At 44.7% G+C, this 24,717-nt stretch overlaps 1 protein-coding gene across 1 annotated transcript in view; it reads left to right on the forward strand.

Moving 5' to 3' along the window:
- apoltp (apolipoprotein lipid transfer particle homolog) overlaps nucleotides 1–24,717 on the forward strand; it is a 293,932-nt gene that overhangs the window by 243,486 nt on the left and 25,729 nt on the right. Inside the window, exons 57-63 of the mRNA XM_080207085.1 lie at nucleotides 3,362–3,454; nucleotides 7,936–8,140; nucleotides 11,401–11,588; nucleotides 13,608–13,705; nucleotides 15,329–15,513; nucleotides 18,929–19,131; nucleotides 22,526–22,688. Coding sequence (XP_080063211.1) covers nucleotides 3,362–3,454; nucleotides 7,936–8,140; nucleotides 11,401–11,588; nucleotides 13,608–13,705; nucleotides 15,329–15,513; nucleotides 18,929–19,131; nucleotides 22,526–22,688 — 1,135 coding nt within the window. The remainder of the gene's footprint in view (nucleotides 1–3,361; nucleotides 3,455–7,935; nucleotides 8,141–11,400; nucleotides 11,589–13,607; nucleotides 13,706–15,328; nucleotides 15,514–18,928; nucleotides 19,132–22,525; nucleotides 22,689–24,717) is intronic.

Here is a 24,717-nt window from a genome sequence, read left to right on the forward strand (position 1 = left end):
GGTGGACCTGTCGTGGATGCAGAAGCCCACCTCCCATTTCCACCAGATCCAATTTTTTTTTTTGCTAGGAGAGAAAAGGCGGCAGAGTGTCAATAATTCAGAATTCAGGCAGGAAACACTCACGAAGGGTGGACAGAGTCTGTTTAGGTCTGCAATGGTTTTAAATCTGCAGCCATTCAAAAATGAAAATAAACCAGGCTTCAGCCTTCAGATGGAGTTATCAAAAACAGACACCCCCTGCAGGAGTGCATTGATTGACAGGCCGTGTGGTGTAGCTTGGAAAAAAAACATTAGCTATCTGTTCCTACAGTTTCAATAGACTTGCATTGTTTCCCAAGAGTTGTTAATATAGCTGAGCCTACTAAGAATGGTTGACAATATTTCAAAAGCTCCAAAGCCTCTTAACACAGCCCCCAGTAAGATTATGTTTGACAGTTTTAAGAGGCTATTAAAGGATCATCTGTCTTTAACATAGTTAGTGAATAGAAATTTATGTTTTTACAACAGATTGACCATTTGAGGGGATTTAAAATGTTTGAATGGGTTTCATCAACAAGATTTTTTTCAATATCAAGTGTGTAAGATTGAGGGCTCTCTTAGATTGTTCCAAGTTCTTTTTGCATCACCACATGGCTCCTAAGATCTACCCATATTGGATATTGGATGAGTGGCTGTGGAGGTGGCACTGGGGTAAGAGGAGACTTGGAGGTCATATAAAAGGATACAGATGAGAGAACATAGGAGTGCAGGGACTGGTGAAAGGGTTAGAAGGCCTACCAGCTTTTTATGCTAGTCTAAAGTTTCAGAGAAGCAAGGCAGGCCTTCTAACCTCACACAACAAAAACAGAAAATGCTGGAAAAACTCAGCAGCCTGATGGCGTCTGTGGAGAGAAAATAGAACCAACGTTTCAAGTCTGGATGACCCTTCATCAAATCTAAAGACACAAAAAAGAGACATGATCTATACTATGAGGGGCTGTGATGGGACAAAGGGAATGTAAATGGTGATGCTAAAGGCTAGGAAAGGTGCTAAGAGCGTCCATTCAGAGATTGGAACGTGTGAATGGCAGAACGAAGGTAGAAATTGTCAGAGGACAAACTGAGGAAGGTGGCAATTCGTCCTGGAGTTGGGGGGGTGGGGGGTTAGTTGAAAAAACAAGATTCAAAAGTGGAAAAATAGAAATATGAAGTTATAAAAATAAAAGAACAAGATGAAAAGAAGAAATGAAATAAAATCAATGGATATGGGTTGAAGGTGAGGAGGAGAGAGTTTATGCTCTGAAGTATTTGAACTCAGTGTTCAGTCCAAAGGCTGTAATGTGCCCAATCGGAAAATAAGGTGCTGTTCTTCCAACATTTGAAGATATGTCATTATTTGAGCTGCAGTGGGTGGGTGTTGAAAGCTGGAAGAGGCTGCAGGAGCATGTTAGAGGCTTACATGGATGCAGATAGTCAAATTTATAATTAACTGTACCGACATTGTTCCAATCAACTGAAGTTAGCACATTCAATAAAGGAGTCTGCAGTAGAATCATACAATCATCGAATCCTATCGTGCAGAAGGAAGCCATTCAGCCCATCGAATCTGCACCGATCACAATCCTACCCAGGCCCTATCCCATAACTCCATGCATTTACCCTAGCTAATCCCCCTGACACTAAGGGGCAATTTAGCACGGCCAATCCACCTAACCCGCACATCTATGGACTGTGAGAGGAAACCGGAGCACCCGGAGGAAACCCACGCAGACACGGGGAGAATGTGCAAACTCCACACAGACAGTGACCCGAGCCAGGAATCGAACCCAGGTCTCTCGTGCTGTGAGGCAGCAGTGCTAACCAGGGTTCCACTGTGCCACTCTATACCATAGTAGTTCAGTGTAATTATTGTTCATAGTGTTTCATCAGTGCATCAGATGGCCTCCTCCTGCACTGTAGGATCATTGGATATCGTACAGAGTGTTATTCTTCCAGTTACATGACAAGGGATTATGGTTTGCAGTCAGCAAGCACCTTCTAATTCCGTTGCGTGTATGGTCTCCTTTACTCAGCACAGCAGAAAGAAGTCCCCTGACTTGAGGAACCAGTGGGAACTGAGGATGATGAATCACTCCGGAGGGTGGAGTCCTCTCTCAGGCAGAATCTTCCAGCAGCCACGTAGTTAACACTGTAAAGCCTGAGCATGACTCCAGAGCAGCCGAGAGCTGTAACCCTTTATCAAGTCTCTCTCTTAACAATTCATACCTTTTTGACTCAAACAAAGCCTGGAATCTCTTGACGATGCTAGTGTGCCACAACATAACAAATACTGAGGGTTCTTTGAAATAAGAATGTGTTTGATGCTGATTTTAATTGGACTCTTGCCTCTTGCATTATATTATTATCTGCCGCAGTATTTTCCGATTTCCCCTCTGAATGTTATGCAGCTGACGAAAGTGTGAAATTGCTGAAGAGTTCCCTCATTCGAAAGGTTTTAAATCTTTGATTTGATCTTATTGGATTTGATTTATTATGGTAACATGCATTGGGATACAGTGGAAAAGTACTGTTTCTTGCGCACTATACAGACAAAGCATACCATGTACAGAGAAGGAAAAGAGAGAATGTAGTGTTGCAGTCAGAGCTAGGGTACAGAGAAAGATCAGCTTAATGCGAGGTTGGTCCACTCAAAAGTCTGACAGCATGAGGGAAGAGGTTGTTCTTGAGTCGGTTGGTACGTGACCTCAGAATTTTGTATCTTTTTCCCAACAAAAGAAGATGAAAGAGAGAATGTCTGGGGTGCGTGGGGTCCTTAATTATGCCGGCTGCTTTTCCAAGGCAGCAGTAAGTGTGGACAGAGTCAATGGATGGGAGGCTGGTTTGCTTGATGGATTGGGCTACATTCACCACCTTTTGTAGTTCCTTGCAGTCTTAGGCAGAGCAGGAGGCATACCAAGCTGTGAAACAACCAGAAAGAATGCTTTCAATGGTGCATCTGTAAAAGTTGGTGAGAGTCGTAGCTGACATGCCAAATTTCCTTCGTCTTCTGAGAAAATAGAGGCATTGGTGGGCTTTCTTAACTATAGTGTTGGCTTGGGGGGGAGCCAGGGCAGGTTGCTGGTGATCTGGAGACCTAAATACTGAAGCTTTCGATCATTTCTACTTCATCCCCATTGATGTAGACAAGGGCATGTTCTCCACTACGCTTCCTGAAGTGGATAACGATCTCCTTCGTTTTGTTGACATTGAGGGAGAGATCTTTGTCATCGCGCCAGTTCACCAGATTCTATCTCTTTCCTGTACTCCGTCTCGTCAGTGTTTGATCTAATCCTAATCTAATTCATTCGAACCAATTGTGTTGTTTTTCTGATTGGTTTTTTAGGCCAAACTTTCAGAGATTGTTTTGCAGTTCAAGAACCAGTTGCTGAGGAAGCTGAAAGATTTCGATCTACGTGTTTGGAAATTCAAGAAAAATGTGAGTACCACAGGCACAGTTCTAGAAGTTTCAGTTTCCTGTCATTAGAATATTCTGATCTCGGACGAGAGTGACATGTATGGACCATTTAGCCCAGTGATGGCAACATGGGCTAGTGAGTGGGCTGCATGAGTGGCCCTCACTTCATCTCAGTGAACTATAATATTGAAATCAAACTTGTTCTTCAACCATGACCCCAAGAAAATGATTGAATGCATTTAATATACCCTGAATATTTCGTAGCCAGTTGTAGGAAATGTTTAGTCATTTATATATTAATAGAGCTATCAGCTTCAAGTTGTAAAAACAAAATGGATATTTACGATTGATTGGACGCAGAGGGAGCTCACGGCTCTCGCACTCAATGTTGGGAGCAATCAGCACAGACCTCACTTGCTTTACACACATGTCACTTCCGTCATACGTGGACAGATATCAGCAGAATGTTGGAACCCTGCATCTGAGCAATGGTCAAATAAATGCCTCAGGGGCCACACTCAGAATCCAGGTGGGCCCTCAGGCCACAGGTTACCCACCACTGACAGCCTCGAGTCTTTCTAACCAACATCCAAGGAGTGTCCGAACTGCATATCCCTTCTTTTCTCCCAGTTTCCGTGAATCGCTTTGGATAACAAAGATCAATCAATCTCAGTATTAACATTGATCTGGCATCAGTCATTTGTGGAAGAGAGCTCTAAACGTCTGTCACCACTTTATGGGTGGCACAGTGGGTTAGCATTGCTGTCTCACAGCGCCAGGGACCCGGGTTCAATTCCCGGCTTGGGGTCACTGTCTGTGCAGAGTCTTCACGTTCTCCCTGCGTCTGCGTGGGTTTCCTCCGGGTGCTGCAGTTTCTTCCAACATTCCAAAACATGTGCTGGTTAGGTGCATTGGCCATGCTAAATTCTCCCTCAGTGTACCCGAACAGGCACCAGAGTGTGGCAACTGGGGGATTTTCACAGTAACCTCATTGCAGTGTTGACGTAAGCTGACTTTGCCACTAATGAATAAGCTGAAAACAAATTTCATCGTACGTCTGGCCTCTGCATGTAAATGGCTTGCATTCAGTCAGCTTTTGGAGTACTTTCTCTACTTGTCTCAGACAATTTAGTGACCTATGTACCTGGATCCCTGAGTCTCTTTAGCTATCTACTTCCACCAATTAGAAAGTACTCTCTTCTCTCCGTTCTGCTCATTGATTTATTCTGTTGAATTCTCCGTGATCCTATGCATCTATCTAATGGATAACACAGCATCCTATGTTCGTGTCACTGGCAAACCTGGGAACAAGGATGATCTATTCCATCAGCTACTGCCTCACAGTGCCAGGGACCCGGAGTCGATTCCCGGCTTGGGTCACTGTTTGGGTGAAGAAATGATTCCTCACCTCTGTCCTAAATGGCCTATCCTGAATCCTCAGACTATGACCCCTGGTTCTAGACTCCCTCATCATCAGGAACATCCTCCCGGCATATACCCTGTCTAGTCCTGTTAGAATTTTATAAATCTCTGTGTGAACCACCCCCACCCCTTCATTGGCCTGAACTCCAGGGAAAAATGACACCTGAGTTCAAAGAGCCATGAGACATTATTAGGACATCTACGATATTCTCACTTACTTCCTTTAAAACAGTGGGAATCGAAATCGCCTGGCCCTGGGATCTTGTCATCATTCGTATCATCATTTTCTTCATCCCTGTTATTTTGTAAATGTTAATTTTGGTGACTCAGTGTGTGTGTGTGTGTGGCTTAATATCAGTCTTTTAGCATTACTGGGGCACATGTATTATGAATACCGACACAATTCAGCATGCTGGCCATTGCTTATTTTAATTTAGTAGATTGAAGCGTGGTGATGGGAAGGTGAACAGGGTTCAGCAGACGTAATCAAACTTACAGTCTGTGTCTGTTCGTTTCAAGATTTCTGACTGCAGTATTGTCAAATAGAAGTCATCAGCCAGCCTTTAATATCACATCAGGAGTGGGATTTGAACCCAGTGTGCCAGGGGAATGTATGACCTGAAATCACCATTTCAGACTCCACGGCACTGCTGGCTGCGCACAGTCACACACATTATCTTCCATAATAAGAAGAGTAATTTCTTTGCTTGTCAGTCTAGAGGGGACATCTGTCGATGGGTTGGGAGGAACCTGATGCATGCAGATGCTCGGGAAAGGGGAAGCGAGGGAGAGAGGTTAAAAAAAAATCTGCAGTTCTGAAAATCACAGTATTGAAACCATGCTGGTAAGTTGTATAAGAACATAAGAACATAAGAAATAGGAGCAGGAGTAGGCCATCTAGCCCTTCGAGCCTGCCCCGCCATTCAATAAGATCATGGCTGATCTGTTGTGGCTCAGTTCCACTTTCCCGCCCTCTCCCCATAACCCTTAATCCCCTCTCTTATCAAGAACCCATCAACCCGCTTCTTAAAAATATTTAGCGAGGTAGCCTCCACCACTTCAACGGGCAGAGAATTCCAGAGATTCACCACCCTTTGAGTGAAGAAGTTCCTCCTCAACTCCGTTCTAAACCGCCTCCCCTTTATCTTGAGGCTGTGCCCCCTAGTCCTACTGTCTTTTTTGAGCGGGAAGAGTCTGTCCACCTCTATCCTATCCATCCCATTCATCATCTTATACGTCTCAATGAGATCTCCCCTCATTCTTCTAAACTCTAACGAGTACAAGCCTAGTTTATTCAGCCTCTCCTCATAGCTCAATCCCCTCAACTCCGGTATCAGCCTAGTAAACCTCCATCAGTATCCATCATTATGTTGCGAGCAAAGAACAAAAAAGCACAGGAAACAGGCCCTTTGGCCCTCCAAGCCTGCGCAGCTCATTGGTCCAACTGGACCATTCATTCGTATCCCTCCATTCCCAGTTTAGCTAACGTCTGGCCCTAAAAGTGGTGTCACAAGTAGATAGGGTCGTAAAGAGTGCTTTTGGTACATTGGCCTTTATAAATCAAAGTACTGAGTCTAAGAGTTGGAATGTTATGGTGAGGTTGTATAAGACATTGGTGAGGCCGAATTTAGAGTATTGTGTGCAGTTTTGGTCACCTAATTACAGGAAGGATATTAATAAGGTTGAAAGAGTGCAGAGAAGGTTTACAAGGATGTTGCCGGGACTTGAGAAACTGAGTTACAGAGAGAGATTGAATAGGTTAGGACTTCATTCCCTGGAGCGTAGAAGAATGAGGGGAGATTTGATAGAGATGTATAAGATTATGATGGGTATAGATAGAGTGAATGCAAGCAGACTTTTTCCATTGAGGCTGGGGGAGAAAAAAACCAGAGGGCATGGGTTAAGGGTGAAGGGGGGAAAGTTTAAAGGGAATATTGGTGGGGGGGGCTTCTTCACACAGAGAGTGGTGGGAGTGTGGAATGAGATGAAGTGGTAAATACAGGGTCACTTTTAACATTTAAGAAAAACTTGGACAGGTACATGGATGAGAGGGGTGTGGAGGGATATGGTCCAGGTGCAGGTCAGTGGGACTGGGCAGAAAAATGGTTCGGCACAGGGCCAAAAGGCCTGTTTCTGAGATGTAATGTTTTATGGTTCTATGAGATTAGCCATTATGCTGAGACTTCTGTCCTTCAGTTCAGCTTTCTCCCCTCGCTTTTCACATTGTTACGCTTTTTTTCTCAAACTTCATTCTTCCCAAACTTCATTTTTCTGCCTGAGGTAACAGGACTCAAAATATGACTACAGAAGCTGCAGATGTTGGAAATCCAACACAAGGAGAAAAAGTGCTGGAGTAACTCTGATAATCGGACAGCATCTGTGGAGAGAAACATTCAACATTCATGCTGATCGTTTCAGAATATTAAATCCTACCTGAACTGGATTAATTATTTGTGAATGGTGGAAATCGAGGATCCCTTTGTACAACTTCACATTTAGATTGTATTGTTTGCATCTTTCCCAGTCAATGGCCCAGGTTTTGCAAGCGCTGGAACTGAAGCGAGTGCTTAGCATTAATACGGTGGAAATAGGGTGGAATTCTCTGCCCCAATTCCCACCCGAGCTCAGTGGACTTTTAAATAGTCCACTGACGTTTCTGTCTTGCCCGCTGCGATTCCCATGGCGGGTGAGATGGGCGACTTCCACCCCAGATCTTTGGCATCCACGTGTGCACTGTAAACGTGGAAACCCGCGTTTCCCCGATTCTCTCCGGATTTTCCGCCTGTTCTTTCTGACGGTGAACAGGAGGCTGAAAATCAAAGTATTTTCCTCGAGGGCATTTCAGAGAAAATATGAGGTGCGCCTCAAATTTTTGTGGGGTTGAGGTGTGGCGTAACTTAGGAAAGGTTGGAAACCATTGGCCTTGATAACAGGCTCGGTGCAAACCTCAGAGGAAACAACAGACATTGCAGGTTCACTTGCTACGATTGGCCCAAATTGTGTCTGCCTGAGGCTCTGGGCATAGAGTATCTTCCCCCTATTGTACCTACACCCTGAATGATAATGTCATTCTCCTCCAGGTTGAAGACGTTGATTTCCTGTATGAAACGTGTGGCTGGATGCTAAAAGCCTCGCAAAAAACAGCGGACGCCATTCGGAACGGGGGTAGAACGTTCCGTCAGTTGTGGAAACTGAGCAGAGCCAGACAGATGATGCTGCACGTCGTTCCGTTGTATCTGGAAAAGATTCAAGAAACCTTACAACAGTTCCAGGGAGAACTGCAGAGTAAGTACGGTCCTGACGAAGCAAACGCAAAACAAAGATTGACAAGCTCTCGCAGCCTGGGGCTTCCATTCTCCTGCGCTGGTTTTCCTTGGTGTGGGGATGCCGGCTGGGATAAAACAGAAAGAAATCTCACAACACCAGCTTAAAGTCCAACAGGTTTATTTGTAGCAAATGACCCAAGCTTTCGGAACAGGCTGTCTCTTCGTCAGGTGGGTGGGAGTTCTGGAACTCGTGGGATTATCGCTAATCCAAAAACTCCCACCCGTCTGACGAAGGAACAGCGTGTTCCAAAAGTTTGGGGCATTTGCTACAAATAAACCTTCAAGCTGGTGTTATGAGATTTCTTTGTGGTTTTCCTGGTCATCTAAAACACAAGTGACCAATGCAAAAGATGTTACATTCAGCGTGACTCCATTTTTTTTTAAATCATGGTCTACTCCGGAACCCAGTGCCACCCTGCCAGGGTGAATCAATCGCCGCTCCGGTCAATGTAACCGCCTGGGCCCATTCGCGGAGCTGTCCAAAATTCAAGCTAATTGAGGTCAACCACTAACTACTTTCTAAAAGATTTTGCGTTTTGTTTTTTTTTGAATTTGCTGTGAAGTCGATTACTGGCAGTATAACTGGCAAGTGGTGCCGAATTTCTGTTCCTAATTTTCAGCAATTAAAAATCAGGTGGACAGTGATTCATTAAAGATGCTTATTTGTGGAATTCATTAGCACAGGAAGTAGTTGATGCCAAAACATGGAATGTATTGAAGAGGCGGCTGGATGTAGCACTTTGGGGCGAACGGGATCAAAGGTTATGGGGAGAAAGCAGGATTTGGCCATTGAGTTGGGCGATCAGCCATGATCGTGATGAATGGCACAGCAGGATTGAGGGGCCAAATGGCCTCCTCCTGCCCCTATGTTATTTCTCTGCGATAAGAAATCATATTGTGAACCACACCAAGTTCTTAAATGTAATTAGGAATGTTTTTGAGGCAACTAATCATAGGTTTTAGAATCATAAAACCCTACAGTGCACCAAGGGGCCATTCGGCCCATCGAGTCTGCACCGGCCACGATTCCACCCAGGCCCCACCCCCATATCCCTACGTATTTGACCCGCTAATCTATGCATCTCAGGGCACTAAGGGGTAATTTTAGCATGGCCAATCAATCCAACCTGCACATGTTTGGACTGTGGGAGGAAACCCACGCAGACACGAGGAGAATGTGCAAACTCCACACACAGACAGTGACCCAAGCCAGGAATCGAACCCAGGTCCCTGGAGCTGTGAAGCAGCAGTGCTAACCACTGTGCCACCGTGCCGTCGTAATCGTTCACCTCAAACCTTTTTGACACATTGAGATAGTCAAAACCGACAGGTTAATTCAGTCTCTGCATGAGGTTTGGAGCCTGGTGGAATGTAACTGGCTGGGTAATCATTCCCTATCTTCTCTGTCATTTCTTTGTGATATGAAATAAAATTGCGAGCCGCACTAAGTTCTGAAATGTAATTAGGAATGGTGGTAATTCGGGAGTGGTTCCCATTTTCTTAGCAAAAATAAAGTTGATTTAAAGTCCAGCGCTTTGCATTTTAAATATCTCCTTTCAAAAGTCCCTGTTTGATATATACCTTGACACCCCATTGGTATTAAATTCCGAGCAACATCTCAAAGCAAGTCTGCAGTGCAATCGCTGAAGGAACTTTCCAGAAAAGAGACCATGACAATATCTTACCTTAAATGACTGCTGGCATTCATTTTTGGCCAGTGTCCTTTCTCGTATTTTAACCAAAAAAAAAAGCAGGCCTTTAAACAGTTCAATATGTCTTTGGTTGGCAGGTGAAACGATGGGTGGTTCTCACTGAGTCATACTTTCCCGTCGTCATGACACCCAGACATAACAATAGAGCATCGGCCCCATTTACTTTGGTAACCAGCGCTCCGACAAAACTGCTTAACAAATTCTCTCGCAACCCACAGTCGTGTTTCACTCAGAGAGCCGAGGCAGACATGATGGGCCGAATGGCCTTTGTCTGCACCGGAACAGTCCTGTGAGCTCCTGAAAGTCCAATCTCTGACTCTCTGTGAGCACAATCCTGAGAGATCTTCTAATATTTGTGTGTTCATCTAAAATAAAGTTTTGTGCCTTTTCAACTGTCTGGCTTTTTGGAGCATCACTTTTGATGTTGATTTAAAGCAGTGTCAAAAAGAAGTGAAGGAAAAATACACCATCACGAAACTGAAACTTAAAATGTACACGCCATTGCAAGCGTTTGACCATGGGAGTTTAGAAGTAGCTATAATTATTTGGCTTTCCTCAACGGAGGAGGCAATGGCGGAGTGGTATTACCGCTAGTCTATTAATCCAGAAACTCAGACAATGTTCAAGGCACTGGGTTCCAATCCAACCATGCTGGAATCAGAATTCAACTTTTAAAAGATTGGAATAAGAGTCCACTGATGACCATGAAACCATTGTTGATTGTCGTAAAAACCCATTTGGTTCACTAATGTCTTTTAGGGAAGGAAATCGGCCATCCTTAGCTGGTCTGGCCGATATGTGACTCCAGAGCTGCAGCAATGTGGTTGACTCTTAAATACCCTCCGAGGGATGGGCAATAAATGCTGTAAGAAGTCTCACAACACCAGGTTCGAGTCCAACCAGTTTATTTGATAGTAAACCCACAAGCTTTTGGAAACGGTGTCCCTCCGTCAGGTCTGTGCGCCTGACGAAGGAACACCGTTTCCGAAAGCTTGTGCGATTACTATCAAATAAACTGGTTGGACTTTAACCTGGTGTTGTGAGACTTCTTACTGTGTTTACCCCAGTCCAACGCCGGCATCTCCGCATCAATAAATGTTGGCCCAGCCAGTGACGCCAGTGTCCCACGAATGAATGAATGAAAGAAACAATGGGGGCTTGAACAGTGTCCCATGCCTCCAGCGATGGGAAGGTGCAATTGCAGCATCATAAAGACTGATAGCAGGTTTTTACTGTGACTGCGGGTAGTCCTGTGGCTCAGTGGGTAGTGTCCCTCCCCCTGTGACCCACAGGACCTGAGTTCAAGTCCTGCTCCAGGAGCATTTATGATACTATTAAACAGATTAATAATTCCTCCAACGTTTCTCCACTCTTCCCCAAAGTTAAGTATGTCCGAATGCGTGCAATAAACAATTATAATTGTGGGAGTAACAAGTTATAATGGAAGCAAGCGGCAGGAGCTAAATGATGTAAAGTTTTTTAATAGGTGGGCCAATTTGATTTTCAGAGCCTATAGCCACATTAAAGGATGCTTATTACGAAGTGACACTGAAGGAACTCGATCAAGAGTGGAAACAGAAAACCGAGGAGTATCTGGAAAAAATCCAATCCTTCATACCCACAGTAGTTCAGGATACATGGCTGCTGCAGGCAGTGCCAAGAGTGCTGTATATTACCAAGCAAGCTTTTGATTTGGTGAGTATACCAACTGCCGCACCTCAGAGGAGAATACTTTTTACAATCGAGATTTATTACACTGAGAAAATTGTTTCTCAGCTTCATTGAGGAGGCAGTGGTGTAGTGGCATTGACTAGAGTCCCAGGGTAATGCCCTGGGGACCCAGGTTCAAATCCCAACGTGGCCAATGGTGAAATTTGTTTCAAAGTTTTGAAATATGGAATTAAAAGTCGAATGATGACCATGAAACCATTATCAATAGTCAAAAAAAAACCCATCTAATGTCCTTTGGGGAAGGAAATCTGCTGTCCTTACCTGGCCTGGCCTATATGGGTTTCCAGACCCACAACAATGCAGTTGATTCTTAACTGTTCTCTGAAATGGCCTAGCAGACCACTCCAGTTGAAGGGCAACGAGGGGTGGGCAATAAATGCTGGCGCAGTCTGCGATACCCACGTCATTTGAACTAATTTGTCTTAAAAAGTTCACCTTACTGATTCTTAGTAAAGTCAAACACTCCTATAAATTAGGAATAGTTGTGTGGGTGAAGGTTAGCTAGACCAACTTGTACGTAGTTCAGAATAACATCAACAGTGTGGGGTTCGATCCCCATTCCAGTTGGAGTAAACATGGAGCCCTCCCCATTGCTATGATTCAGAGACCCTTGAATAACCAGACTAGAGAAGAATTGAGTTATGTCTTTCCCAATTATCATTTTTAAAGTTTATTTATTGTGTCCTGAATAATCTTACATGAACACCGCAATGAAGTTACTGTGAAAATCCCCTAATCGCCATACTCCGGTGTCTGTTCGGGTACACTGAGGGAGAATGGCCGATGCGTCTAACCAGCGTGTCTTTCGGACTGTGGGAGGAAACCGGAGCACCCGGAGGAAACCCACAGACGTGGGGAGAACTCAGTTTCCACTCAATTCATTCAATTTCACTCCTTTTGACTTCAAGGGAATTATAATAACAAGCATCTCAATATTGCCCATTTGGACACGTTCCTCCAAAGTAAAGATTAGTGTCGCGATGTGTATTTAGTTGGCTTGAACAGAGACGAGATATAAATAAGTTCCGAAGTATAACTGCTAATGATGCAATGTGAGCATTGACTAGGGGAATTTCATAGTAATTTCATTGCAGTGTTACTGTAAGCCTTACTTGAGACTAATAATAAATAAACTTTAAACTTTTTACCCAGGAGCATGTGTTCAAAATCCAACCATGAGTCCACGTCCAAGGATATGCACGTAAGGTAGATTGGCCATGCTGAATTGCCCCTTAGTGTCCCAAGATGTGTAAGTTAGGGGAATTAGCGGGATAAATATGTGGGGTTAGGGAAAGGGTCTTGGATAGAATCCTCTGTCAGAGAGTTGGTGCAGACTCGATGGGCTGAATGGCCTTCTCTGCACTGTAGGGATTCTCTGAGTGCGATTCAAAGCTCAATTAACAAATGAAGTATTCAATAGTTCCCATATGTTCTATCTCAGGAGGAGGAAAACATGTTAGAGCCACCCCTCCTCCCATCAATCGCTGAAACTTGATGCTACTAGGTGCTGAGGCCTAATGAAGAGAGAAATGATGTGGAGATGCTGGGGTTGGACTGGGATAAGCACAGAAAGAAAGAGAGAAAGGCAGAGCAGCTTCAGAGATATGGAAAGCGTAATATTGGTTGGCAAAGAGTAAAGAAAATCAGTATTCTCTCACAAAAGTCCGAGACTTCTTCCATTGATGAACAGGAATAGGTCAAACTGGAGCAGCAAAAGATCTGTTCTACTATTGCACAGAATTAAGAAATGTATCATTTTGTTTCTGAGCTTTTCAATATAGAAAATAAATCAAATTTGTATTTTGTTGTCAAACATTGAGTTTCTTGTCCTAGGTTGGTTAGTTCTATCAAAAATCTTGTATTTATGGTATTCTTCGATTTCCTTCATCATTTCCCTCCATCCTTTTATGAATTATTGTCTATCCATATCTGATATTAGCCCAGTAGGCTGTGAAGGTAATACTTCTCCCCATTTACAAACAGGCGACACAACAAATATTGAAGTGGGCAGAAGCAAAACTCTCCAAAGCCACAAGCAAGATCCACAAGCCGCTTGCAGATCTCTACAAATACTCACCAGAGTAAGTACCAGTTTGTTGGTTTTTTTTAATTATTAATTCAAAGGATGAGGGCTTCACTGGCTAAGCCTGTAATTATTGCCCATCCCTAATTCATAGAATCCTACAGTGCAGACAGAGGCCATTTGGCCCATCAAGTCTGCACTGACCACTGTCGTACCCAGGCCATATCCTCACAACCCTATGCAATTTACCCTAGCTAGATCTCCTGACATTAAGGGGCAATTTACCCTGCCCAATACACCTCACCCGCATATCTTTGGACTGTGTGAGGAAACTGGAGGACCCAGAGGAAACCCACGCAGACACAGGGAGAACATGCAAACTGCACACAGACAATGACCCAAGCTGGGAATCAAACCCAGGTTCCGGGAGTTATGAGGCAGCCATGCTAACCACTGTGCCATCATTGCCACCTTAATTGTCCTTACGAAGGTGCCGTCCTGAGCCCTGCAGTCCCTGAGATGTAGGTATATTCATGATGCTGTTAGAGAGAGAGGATTTTGACCCAGCGACAGTGAAGGAATGGTGACGTACTTCCAACTCAGGACAGTGAGTGGCTTCAAGGAGAAGCTCCAGGTGGTGATGTTCACATGCGTCCGCTCCCTTGTCCTGCCAGATGGTGGGGGTCGTGAGTTTGGAAGGTGCTGTCACGGATCTTTGGTGAGTTGTTGCAGTGCATCTTGTAGATGGTTTACACGGCTGCCACTGTTCATCAGGAGTGGAGAACGTGAATGGTTGCAGCTGGGGTGCTTATCAAACAGTTTTTCCTGAATGGGGTTGAACTTCTGAGTGTTGTTGGAGTTGTACCCATCTAGGCAAGTGATGAGTATTTCGTCACACTCCTGACTTATGGCCTGTAGATAGTGGACAGGCTTTGGAGAGTTAGGAGGTAAGTTACTCAGTGCAGGAATCCCAGTATTTACATGGCTAGCCCAGTTTAGTTTTTGCTCAATGGTAACCCCCACAGGGATGCTACAGAGTCGCCACGCTCCTGTTTGGGTACACTGAGGGAGAATTTAGCATGGCCAATGCACCTGACCAGCACGTCTTTCAGACTGTGGGAGGAAACCAGAGCACCTGGAGGAAACCCATGCAGACATGGGGAGAATGTGCAGACTCTGCACCGACAGTGAGTCAAGCCAGGGTACTGGCACGAGAGGCAGCAGTGCTAATCTCTGCACTGCCGTGCTGTCTCATGTTTGTACGTGCGCGCATGCGTTTGTACGTGCGCGCATGCGTTTGTACGTGCGCGCATGCGTTTGTACGTGCGCGCATGCGTTTGTACGTGCGCGCATGCGTTTGTACGTGCGCGCATGCGTTTGTACATGATCGTGCATTTGTACATATGTGTGTGTGGGAGAGGGTGGGGGCTGTACATTAAAACTATTTCCCTGGCTGTGAAGTAGTTTTGGACATTTACTGGCTACAAATTATGCTAAATAAATGCAAGTACTTTCTTTCAACATTACAGGCAGTCAACAAGCTATCAAGTGTAACATTGGAAAAGCTAATTTTCATGTTTGTTAAAAGCATTTGTTGACATTTCAGGAAAATTAGATCTTGCAAATTCAACAAATTGCTGATATCTCTCATTTTTCAATGCCTTGTGAATCTGTCTTGCAGAGATTGCTCTGTTCTCGTGAACGTGCCATTGTTGTCTATGTGGGAGCAGTTGACGGATGTGTCTAATATTACCAACTACCTTGTTGAAACCAAGCTTATAAAGACACTGAGGAGTCTGTACAATATAAACCCAGTCGCGGAATATTACAGACTAAAGCACAGGATGATGGACAGTCCGTTTGAACGTAAGTTGTTGAGGAAAAATAACTGTGTGAAGCTCTTGAGAATTTCCCGAGTGATACTCTATAAATTCATCGTATTATGAATTGTTTACTCAGTAACTTTGAATTTGCCTTGAGGTTTCTCATGGTCAGCCAGCAGCTCTCTGCGGGATCAGATTTATTTTGCTTCTGAGTGTAACCTCTTTTTTAATGATTACCACGTATTAACAAGTATGACATTTTAAAGAAAGCATAGGTGACAGTCATTCACAGTGGTTTGCCATTTCCAGCGAGGTTTTCCTGATTTACTGAATCATAGAATCCCTACAATGCAGAAGAAGCCATTCGACCCATTGAGTTTGACCGACTCTCTGACAGATTCTGTTACCCAGGCCCGCTCCCTGCTTTACTCCCGCAATCCCGCATGGCTAATCCATTTAACATCTTGAGACGCTAAGGGGCAATTTAGCCTGGCCAATCCACCGAACCTGCACATCTTTGAAGTGTGGGAGGAAACTGGAGCACCCGGAGGAAACCCAAGCAGACACGGGGACAACGTGAGGCCTTCACACAAAGACAATGTACACACAGACAGTGACCCAAGCCGGGAATTGAACCTGGGTCCCTGGAGCTGTGAGGCAGCAGTGCTAACCACTGTGCCACCGTGCTGCCCTACTTACTAAGGATTAGCGTACCTCCTAGAAGAAGTTATCATCTGAAAACACAAATCTGCCGAGTCGGGCGAGAGATTGAAGGGTAAGTGTAAGGTCTCCTTGCTACGTTAACTGGTGCTCAGAATCTGCATCCGTAGCATCCCAGATTCTCAAAGTCACATTCCATTGAAAAGTCCAATGTAACCACAGGAAGAGGATCAATGAAATGTGGCCCAGCAGAGGAATTACAGCACACAGTGGAATCTATACAAACAGACGCTCCCAAATGATGAACACCAGCAAAATTCAGGCGTGTTTTGAGATACTTAAATAACGTGCATGATGATATACTCTGACACACGCAAGTTATTAACTAGGAACATCTTTCAATACATCAACCCTTTTACAGTTTAAAACACAGGTAGCCAGTTTTGTCGGGGAAATAACTGTCTTCAGTGGACCGCACCAACCAAGGTAGAGAAACCCCTCTTTTTCCAGGGTCGAATGCACGCGCAGCTCTGTCTCATCAATAGAGCCATTTCTCTTCTGCTGTGAATGCTGGGTAAACAACACGCCATTGGGCTGATTATTTTTCTTACTGTGTACACAATGACCATTTTCGAAATTAGCATACCTGGAAGAAAGTGTGCTAATGGATGGGTGGCAAGTGCCACTGTGGTTAGCACTGCTGCCTCACAGTGCCAGAGACCCGGGTTCGATTCCCAGTTTGGGTCACTGTCTGTGTGGAGTCTACATGTTCTCCCTGTGTCTGCGTGGGTTTCCTCTGGGTGCTCTGGTTTCCTCCCACAATCCAAAGATGTGTGGGTTAGGTTGATTGGACATGCTAAATTGCCCCTTCGCATCAGGGAGATTAGCAGGATAAATACATGTGTTTTTGACGGGATAGGGACTCAATGGACCAAATGGCCTCTTTCTGCACTGTAGGGATTCTATAATTCTAAACAGGGTGGCTGATGCCAGACAGTAAGGTGTCCAAATCACCAGCAACCTGCCTCGGTCCTCCCATATCGACACTATAGTTAAGAAAGCCCCCCAATGCCTCTACTTTCTCAGAAAACTAAGGAAATTTGGCATGTTAGCTACGATTCTCACCAACTTGTACAGATGCACCATAGAAAGCATTCTTTCTGGTTGTATCACAGCTTGGGATGGCTCCTACTCTGCCCAAGACCGGAAGAAACTAAAAAAGACCGTGAATATAGCTCAATCCATCAGGCAAACCAGCCTCCCATCCATTGACTCTGTCCACACTTCCCACTGCCTCAGTAAAGCAGCCGGCAGAATCAAGAACCCTGCACACCCCGGACATTCTCTCTTCCACCTTCTTTCATTGGGAAAAAGATACAAAAGTCTGAGATCACATACTAACTGACTCGAGGGCAGCTTTTTCCCTGCTGCCATCAGATTTTTGAATGGACCTACCTCGTATTAAGTTGATCTTTCTCTCCACCCTCGCTATGACAGTAACATACATTCTGCACCCTCTCCTTCTCTATGTATGTTTTGTATAGTGTGCAAGAAACAATACATTTCACTGTATACTAATACATGTGCCAACAATAAATCAAATCAATTATTTTAATGTGTAGTGCATTAGTTGAAGATACTCTACAACAGGTACATAGAACACGACAGCACAAACAGGCCCTTTGGCCCACAAGCTGTGCCGATCACATCCATACCTACCAGGCCAGAGAACTATCTGTAACTCCCAATCCCATGAAATCCCATGGACTCATCCAGAAGTCTTTTAAAAGACCCCAGCGAGTTCGCCTCCACCACCACCAACAGCAGCCGATTCCACTCACTCACCGCCCTCTGAGTGAAAAACTTACCCCTAACATCTCCTCTGTACCTGCTCCCCAGCACCTTAAACCTGTGTCCTCTCGTAGCGACCATTTCAGCCCTGGGAAATAGCCTCCGAGAATCCACCCTGTCTATTCCTCTCAACATTTTATAAACCTCTATCAGGTCGCTTCTCAACCTTCGTCTCTCCAGGGAGAAGAGACCGAGCTCCCTCAACCTATCCTCATAAGGCATGCCTCCCAATCCAGGCAACATCCTTGTAAATCTCCTCTGCACCCTTTCAATGGCTTCCACATCCTTTCTGTAGTGAGGCGACTAGAACTGCGCACAGTACTCCAAGTGGGGTCTGACAAGGGTCTTATAAAGTTGCCTTCCTGATTCAACTCGAGACCAGGAACTGAGAGCTGACCCCACAGAGAATTCCATCACACAAAGAGTAACTAACACTTGAATAAACTTCAGGGTAGATGTGGAGGTGAAACTCGCAGAGTTATCCACAAACTATGACGGGGGTGCGGTGGGGGATTGCAGTCTTTTCTATTTGGATAACCGAGCTAAAATAATTTGGCCCTTGCCTCTCACACTTGCGATTCTCACAAGTATAATCTCCCAAGCTGTAACAGAACATCGGCGTTCAACCAGATGGGCATTCAGATGTGTACAAATGTCACACACCACATGCTCACTCATTTATTATTCTGAAACATTTTTTAACTTTGGACTAGAAAGAACATAAATAAGAAAGAAAGCTGAACATAACTGGTAAAATCCAGTTTTTTTTTGCTCATTTGCAAGCTAGTCCTAGTAGCAGAGTTCTTTTCTGCATGATACCAGAGGGGAAAGATGTTCCATACTTGTTTGAAATCTGTTTTTAATTTAAAAGCAATCTAAATGTCAATGTTTACGTTCAGAGCAACACCGTGTCAAATCTTGAAATTGTTTCCTTCAATGTTCCACAGATCAAGCCTTACTCATCGGAAACAAACATTATGTGACGTTTGATGGAAAGATGTACAATTTTGCCAGCAAGTGCAGTTTTCTTCTGGCAAAAGATTTCCAGAGAAACACGTTCACGGTGTTACTGAATCCTCGGAGTGATGGTAGGAACTCACTCCGGGTGGAAATGAATCACACCATCATTGATATATACCCAGGAGTAAAGGTAAAAACACACCAGCTCTCTCGTACAGGCTGTCGGAAGCTCGCTCTCTCTCACCCACACGAGTGTAGATCAAACTTCAGCTTGCAATATCAGGTTTATTCAATCAAATAATCTGAAGGGACGTCCGGGTGAGCAAATATATCCAGTGGTTGTTTTAACTGGGCTGTGGTCCAGTCCTCAGGAAGGGTCGCTGAGAGACATTTAAAGGGTCGCTAGATTTCACTCAATGTTGCTGAATTCCAATTGAAATCTTCGCAAAACTATTTCCTGCACTTGTGTCTATTGAGCTTTTTGAATCCAGTGATTTTGAATGAAAGGAGTGGGTCATGAGATTCATTGCAGAGGAGGCTATTCGGCCCATCGTAGAATCAAGAATCACAGAACCCGACAGTGCAGAAAGAGGCCCTTCGGCCCATCGAGTCTGCACCGAACACAATCCCACCCAGGCCCTACCCCCATATCCCTACATATTATACCCACTAATCCCTCTAACCTACACATCCCTGGACACGAAGGGGCAATTTCTTTACATGGCCAATCAACCTAATCTGCACATCTTTAACATCAAGTCTGTACTGATCATAACCCACTCAGGCCTATTCCCGTAACCCCACATATTCTCCCTCCTAATCCTCCTGACACTCAGGTCGATTTAGCATGGCCAATCCATCTATCCCCCCACATAGAACACTACAGCACAAACAGGCCCTTCGGCCCACGAGTTGCACCGATCACATCAACACCTATCTATAACCCCCAATCCCATTAGATCCCATATACTCATCCAGAAGTCTTTTAAAAGACCCCAGCGAGTTCGCCTCCACCACCACTGACGGCAGCCGATTCCATTCACTCACCACCCTCTGAGTGAAAAACTTACCCCTAACATCACTTCTGTACTTTCCTCCCCGTACCTTAAATCTGTGTCCTCTCGTAGCAACCATTTCAACCCGGGGAAATAGCCTCTGAGAATCCACCCTATCCATTTCTCTCAACATTTTATAAACCTCTATCAGGTTGCCTCTCAACCTTTGTCTCTCCGGGGAAAAGAGACCCAGCTCCCTCAACCTAACTTCATAAGGCATGCCTCCCAGTCCAGGCAACATCCTTGTAAATCTCCTCTGTACCCTTTCAATAGCTTCTACGTCTTTCCTATAGTGAGGCGACCAGAACTGCGCACAGTACTCCAAATGAGGCCTGACAAGGGTCTCATAAAGTTGCAGCGTTACCTCCCGACTCCTAAACTCAATCCCTCGATTAATGAAGGCCAGTACACCATACGCCTTCTTGACCACCTCTTCCACCTACGAGGCCGATTTAAGAGTCCTGTGGACCCGGACCCCAAGATCCTTCTGCTCTTCAACACTACTAAGACTCCTGCCCTTGATAGTGTACTCGTTCATCCCGTTGGTTCTGCCAAAATGGACGACTACGCATTTATCCGCGTTGAAGTCCATCTGCCACTTCTCCGCCCAGTCCTGCATCCTATTTATGTCCTGCTGCAACTTTTGACATCCTTCCAGACCATCCACAACACCACCGACCTTCGTGTCATCAGCGAACTTACTTACCCATCCCTCCACTTCCTCATCTTTGGACTGCGGGAGGAAACCCACGCAGACACAGGGAGAACGTGCAAATTTCACACAGACAGTGACCCAAGGCCAGAATTGAACCTGGATCCTTGGCGCTGTGAGGCAGCAGTGCTAACCACTGTGCCACCGTGCGACACAGTTTTCTGACTGATTTGTTTTTTAAAGTTGTGCCTGTGCAATCAATTAATTCTCTTCTAACCACACAAGTTACGTACAGCTCCTGTACCAATAAACACAACTGTACTGACAGATTATAAGATCTATGATGGTGTAAAAACAACTTTGCGATAGGATGATTATATAAGTCAAAGCCGTGAAATTCTGAAATTCATTGTGCGTAGGTAGATTCTCAACTTGCTGACTCAGGGATAAGCTGGCATGATGGATTAGCACTGCAGTGCCAATTTCCCATTCAAACAGCAAGTTACATCTGTCCCACCGTGCCAAAACTTCTAAACTGCGGAGCTGGCTAACACGTAACCAAATAATGTCATGTTGCTGCTTTATAAAACTTTGGTTAGGCCGCCCTTATGAGTATTGTGTTCAGTTCTGATTGCCACATTACAGGGTTTCATTACTCACAAGTAGTAGGCTTACATTAACACTGCAATAAAGTTACTTTGAAAATTCGCATTTTTTTTCCAAAGATATACTTTATTCATAAAAATCTCAGATAAACCATTGCAAATCTACTTGTCTATAAATTGCAAACAGTGCAGAATTAAAAACTTTTTTACAGTTCTCTACAAATTACAGTCATAACATTTCAAAACTTAAAACTATATACATGCCTCAAAATTTACTGTGTGCCGTTATTTCTCAGATTGGCGCACAGTTACACGGGCCAAGGGTATTCTGCAGTTCCTGGACCCTCGGTCTGCCTCCGTTAGTTTAAGTTTTTTTTTCAAAAAAATAAACTTTATAAAAATCTCAAATAAACTATTGCAAATCTACATGTCTTTGAATTGCAAACAGTGCAGAACTAAAACTTTTTACAGTTCTCTACAAATTACAGTCATAACATTTCAAAACTTAAAACTATATACATGCCTCAAAAATTACTGTGTGCCGTTATTGCTCAGATTGGCGCACAGCTACGCAGGTCGAGGGTATTTTGCAGCTCACGGGCCCCCGGTCTGCCTCCGTTAAAAGACCTTATAGTGTTGCCTTTCCCCATTGTAATGCACCTAATGTGGAGGCTTTGGAGAGGGTGCAGAAGTGGTCTACCAAGATGCCTCTCTGGATTAGAGGATATGAGCTTTTAAGAAGAGGCTGGACAAACTAGGGTTGTCTTCTCTGGAGCGGCGGAGGTTGAGGGGAGACCTGATAGAAGTCTGTAAAATTATGAGAGGCATAGATAGTGTTGACAGAATCTTTTTCTCAGAGTTGAAATGTCTAATACTAGGGGACACGCACTTAAAGTGGGTCAAAGGAGATGCGAGGGGCAAGTTTTTTACATCGAGTGGTTGGTGTTTGAAACACGCTTCCAGGGATGGTGTTGGAGGCAGATACAAAAGGGGTGTTTTTAGAAAAGCACACGAATGCAAGGAATAGAGGGATATGGACGAAGGGCAGGCAGAAGTGATTAGCGTAGTTTGGAGTCATATTCAGCACAACATTGTAGGCCGAAGGACCTGTTCCCTATGCTGTACTGTCCTATGTTCTAACTGCTTATTACCCACTGATTATATTATTCTGGCAACTTTACTACTTCAACCTATTTTTTTATTGAACAAAGAATAGAACAATTAGACAAATCCATTAACTAATGAAAATATAATACAAGTTGTGTTCCGTAGGTTGAAGAGAATTGTAAAGCCAGTGACCTGCCCCTGGAGAAGAATGGAGTGACAATCAGGAAAGATCGTAATGAAGTCAAGGTGACCAATCAGAATGGAGTTATTGTGTCATGTGACATGCAACATGAAATCTGCAGTCTGACTCTTCCTGGGTGGTACCATGGTTAGTGCAAGGAATATTTGTCTTTTAAATTGTAACTATAACATTGGTGTGTATTGTCCATTTAAAGGCAAACCAAACTCTGATGGAAATTTGAATACACTGTTAACCCTTCAGGCCAGAATTCCAAAATCCGGGAACACCAGTTGTCCAGAATTTGATTTCCGTTGCAAGATCACAAACAGAATTTTTGGGGCTGTGACCCCAAAATCATAGAAACCCCGCAGTGCAGAAGGAGGCTACTCAGCCCATTGAGTCTGCACCAACTAGAATCCCGCCCTGCCCCTATCCCCATAACCCCACACATTTACCCTGCTGATCCCTCTATCCCAGGACACTAAGGGTCATTTTGGCATGGCCAATCAACCTAACCCACACGTCTTTGGAGTGTGGGAGGAAACCGGAGCACCCGGAGGAAACCCGCACTGACATGGGGAGAACGAGCAGACTCCACACGGACAGTGACCCGAGCCGGGAATCGAACGCATGTCCCCGGAGCTGTGAGGCAGCAGTGTTAACCACTGTGCCGCCCCAATTAAACAAACTGCTCTTTGACTTTACGAAGCACTTTTACCCGTGAGTGCTGAGAGGACTCAGGTTGTTTTTACACTGACGCAGCAAATGGAACTCACTGACTGAGTGCTGTGTTCGGAATACAAGTAAACGTGGGATAACCTGGGAGCTGAGCTGGGAAGCTGGATGGCAGCTTCAGATTTCCCTGTAATGCTGCTTGCGACTGTCTGATGTACAGGCCGCTCCTTATCCTGGGCTGGGGACTCTTTCACAGTCATTGGCAACTGAGAACATACGAACTAGGGGCAGAAGTAGGCCATCTGGCCCCTCGAGCCTGTTCCACCATTCAATAAGAACGTGGGTAAGAAACCGAGTTGTCTGCAAGTGTCTTTCAATGTACACCTTAAATGCATTGGGATTTACAAGCCGTAAAGATCATGTATAAAGGATTATTCTGTGTCGGTGATGTACAATTATCTCCTGGAGCCCTACACGTTGTGCGTTTGTGGACGGTATGGAGGCAAGGGAGGAGCGGGTAGGGGGAAGAGAGCAGTGTTGATCCATTAGGCTGAATGGTCTCCTTCTGGACTATAGCTATGGAATTCTATTCCAGAGAGTCCACAAGTGGCTTGCAAGGACATTCAGAGCGAGCCACGCTGCTGTCGGTCTGGACCCACATGTAGTCCAGATTTCCTCCTCTGAACTTATTAATGGGCCAAAGGGTTGTGGGGGAAAAGGCAGGAAAATGGGGTTGAGGAGCATATCAGCCACGATCGAATGGCAGAGCAGACTCGATGGGCCAAATGGCTAAATTCTGCTCCTACATCTTTATGAACTTAGGAACCAAGAGGGCATTTATGATAATGAACCAACAGTAACCATTACTGAGATTAGATATATGATATACCTATGTGTATGTGTATATAATTCAAATTCTGTCAACTGCCATGATGGGATTTGAACCCTTGACCCAGAACGTAGCTGGGGCATTAAATTGCGAGAGAGGCATCTTGGTGAACCACTTCTGCACCCTCTCCAGAGCCTCCACATCTAGTGACATTATCGCTGTCTCACCAACTCCCCTTCAATGTGAATAAAGAGAGAATGCGTTTGTTTTTGGAAGAGTCAAAGGGCTTTAAAAAAAAGGGCAGCATGAACAAGTTGGGCTGAAGGGCCTGTTTCCATGCTGTAAGCCTCTACGACTCTAAATCACTCTTTCAAAAAAATAAAAGCTTCCACACGGGGCGGCACGGTAGCACAGTGATTAGCACTCTGCTTCATAGCACCAGGGACCCAAGTTCCGTTCTTGGGTTAGGTCACTGTCTGTGTGGAGTTTGCACATTCTCCCCGTGTCTGTGTGGGTCTTCTCCGGGTGCTCCGGTTTCCACATTCTGAAAGATATGCTGGTTCGGTGCATTGACCTGAACAGGCACCAGAGTGTGGTAACAAGGGGAATTTCACACTTCATTGCAGTGTTAATGTAAGCCTTACTTGTGATTAATGAATAAACTTTACAGTG

The sequence above is a fragment of the Carcharhinus amblyrhynchos genome, chromosome 18, assembly GCF_965287045.1.
Source record: "Carcharhinus amblyrhynchos chromosome 18, sCarAmb.v2.hapA, whole genome shotgun sequence".
Classification (NCBI taxonomy): Eukaryota; Metazoa; Chordata; class Chondrichthyes; order Carcharhiniformes; family Carcharhinidae; genus Carcharhinus; species Carcharhinus amblyrhynchos.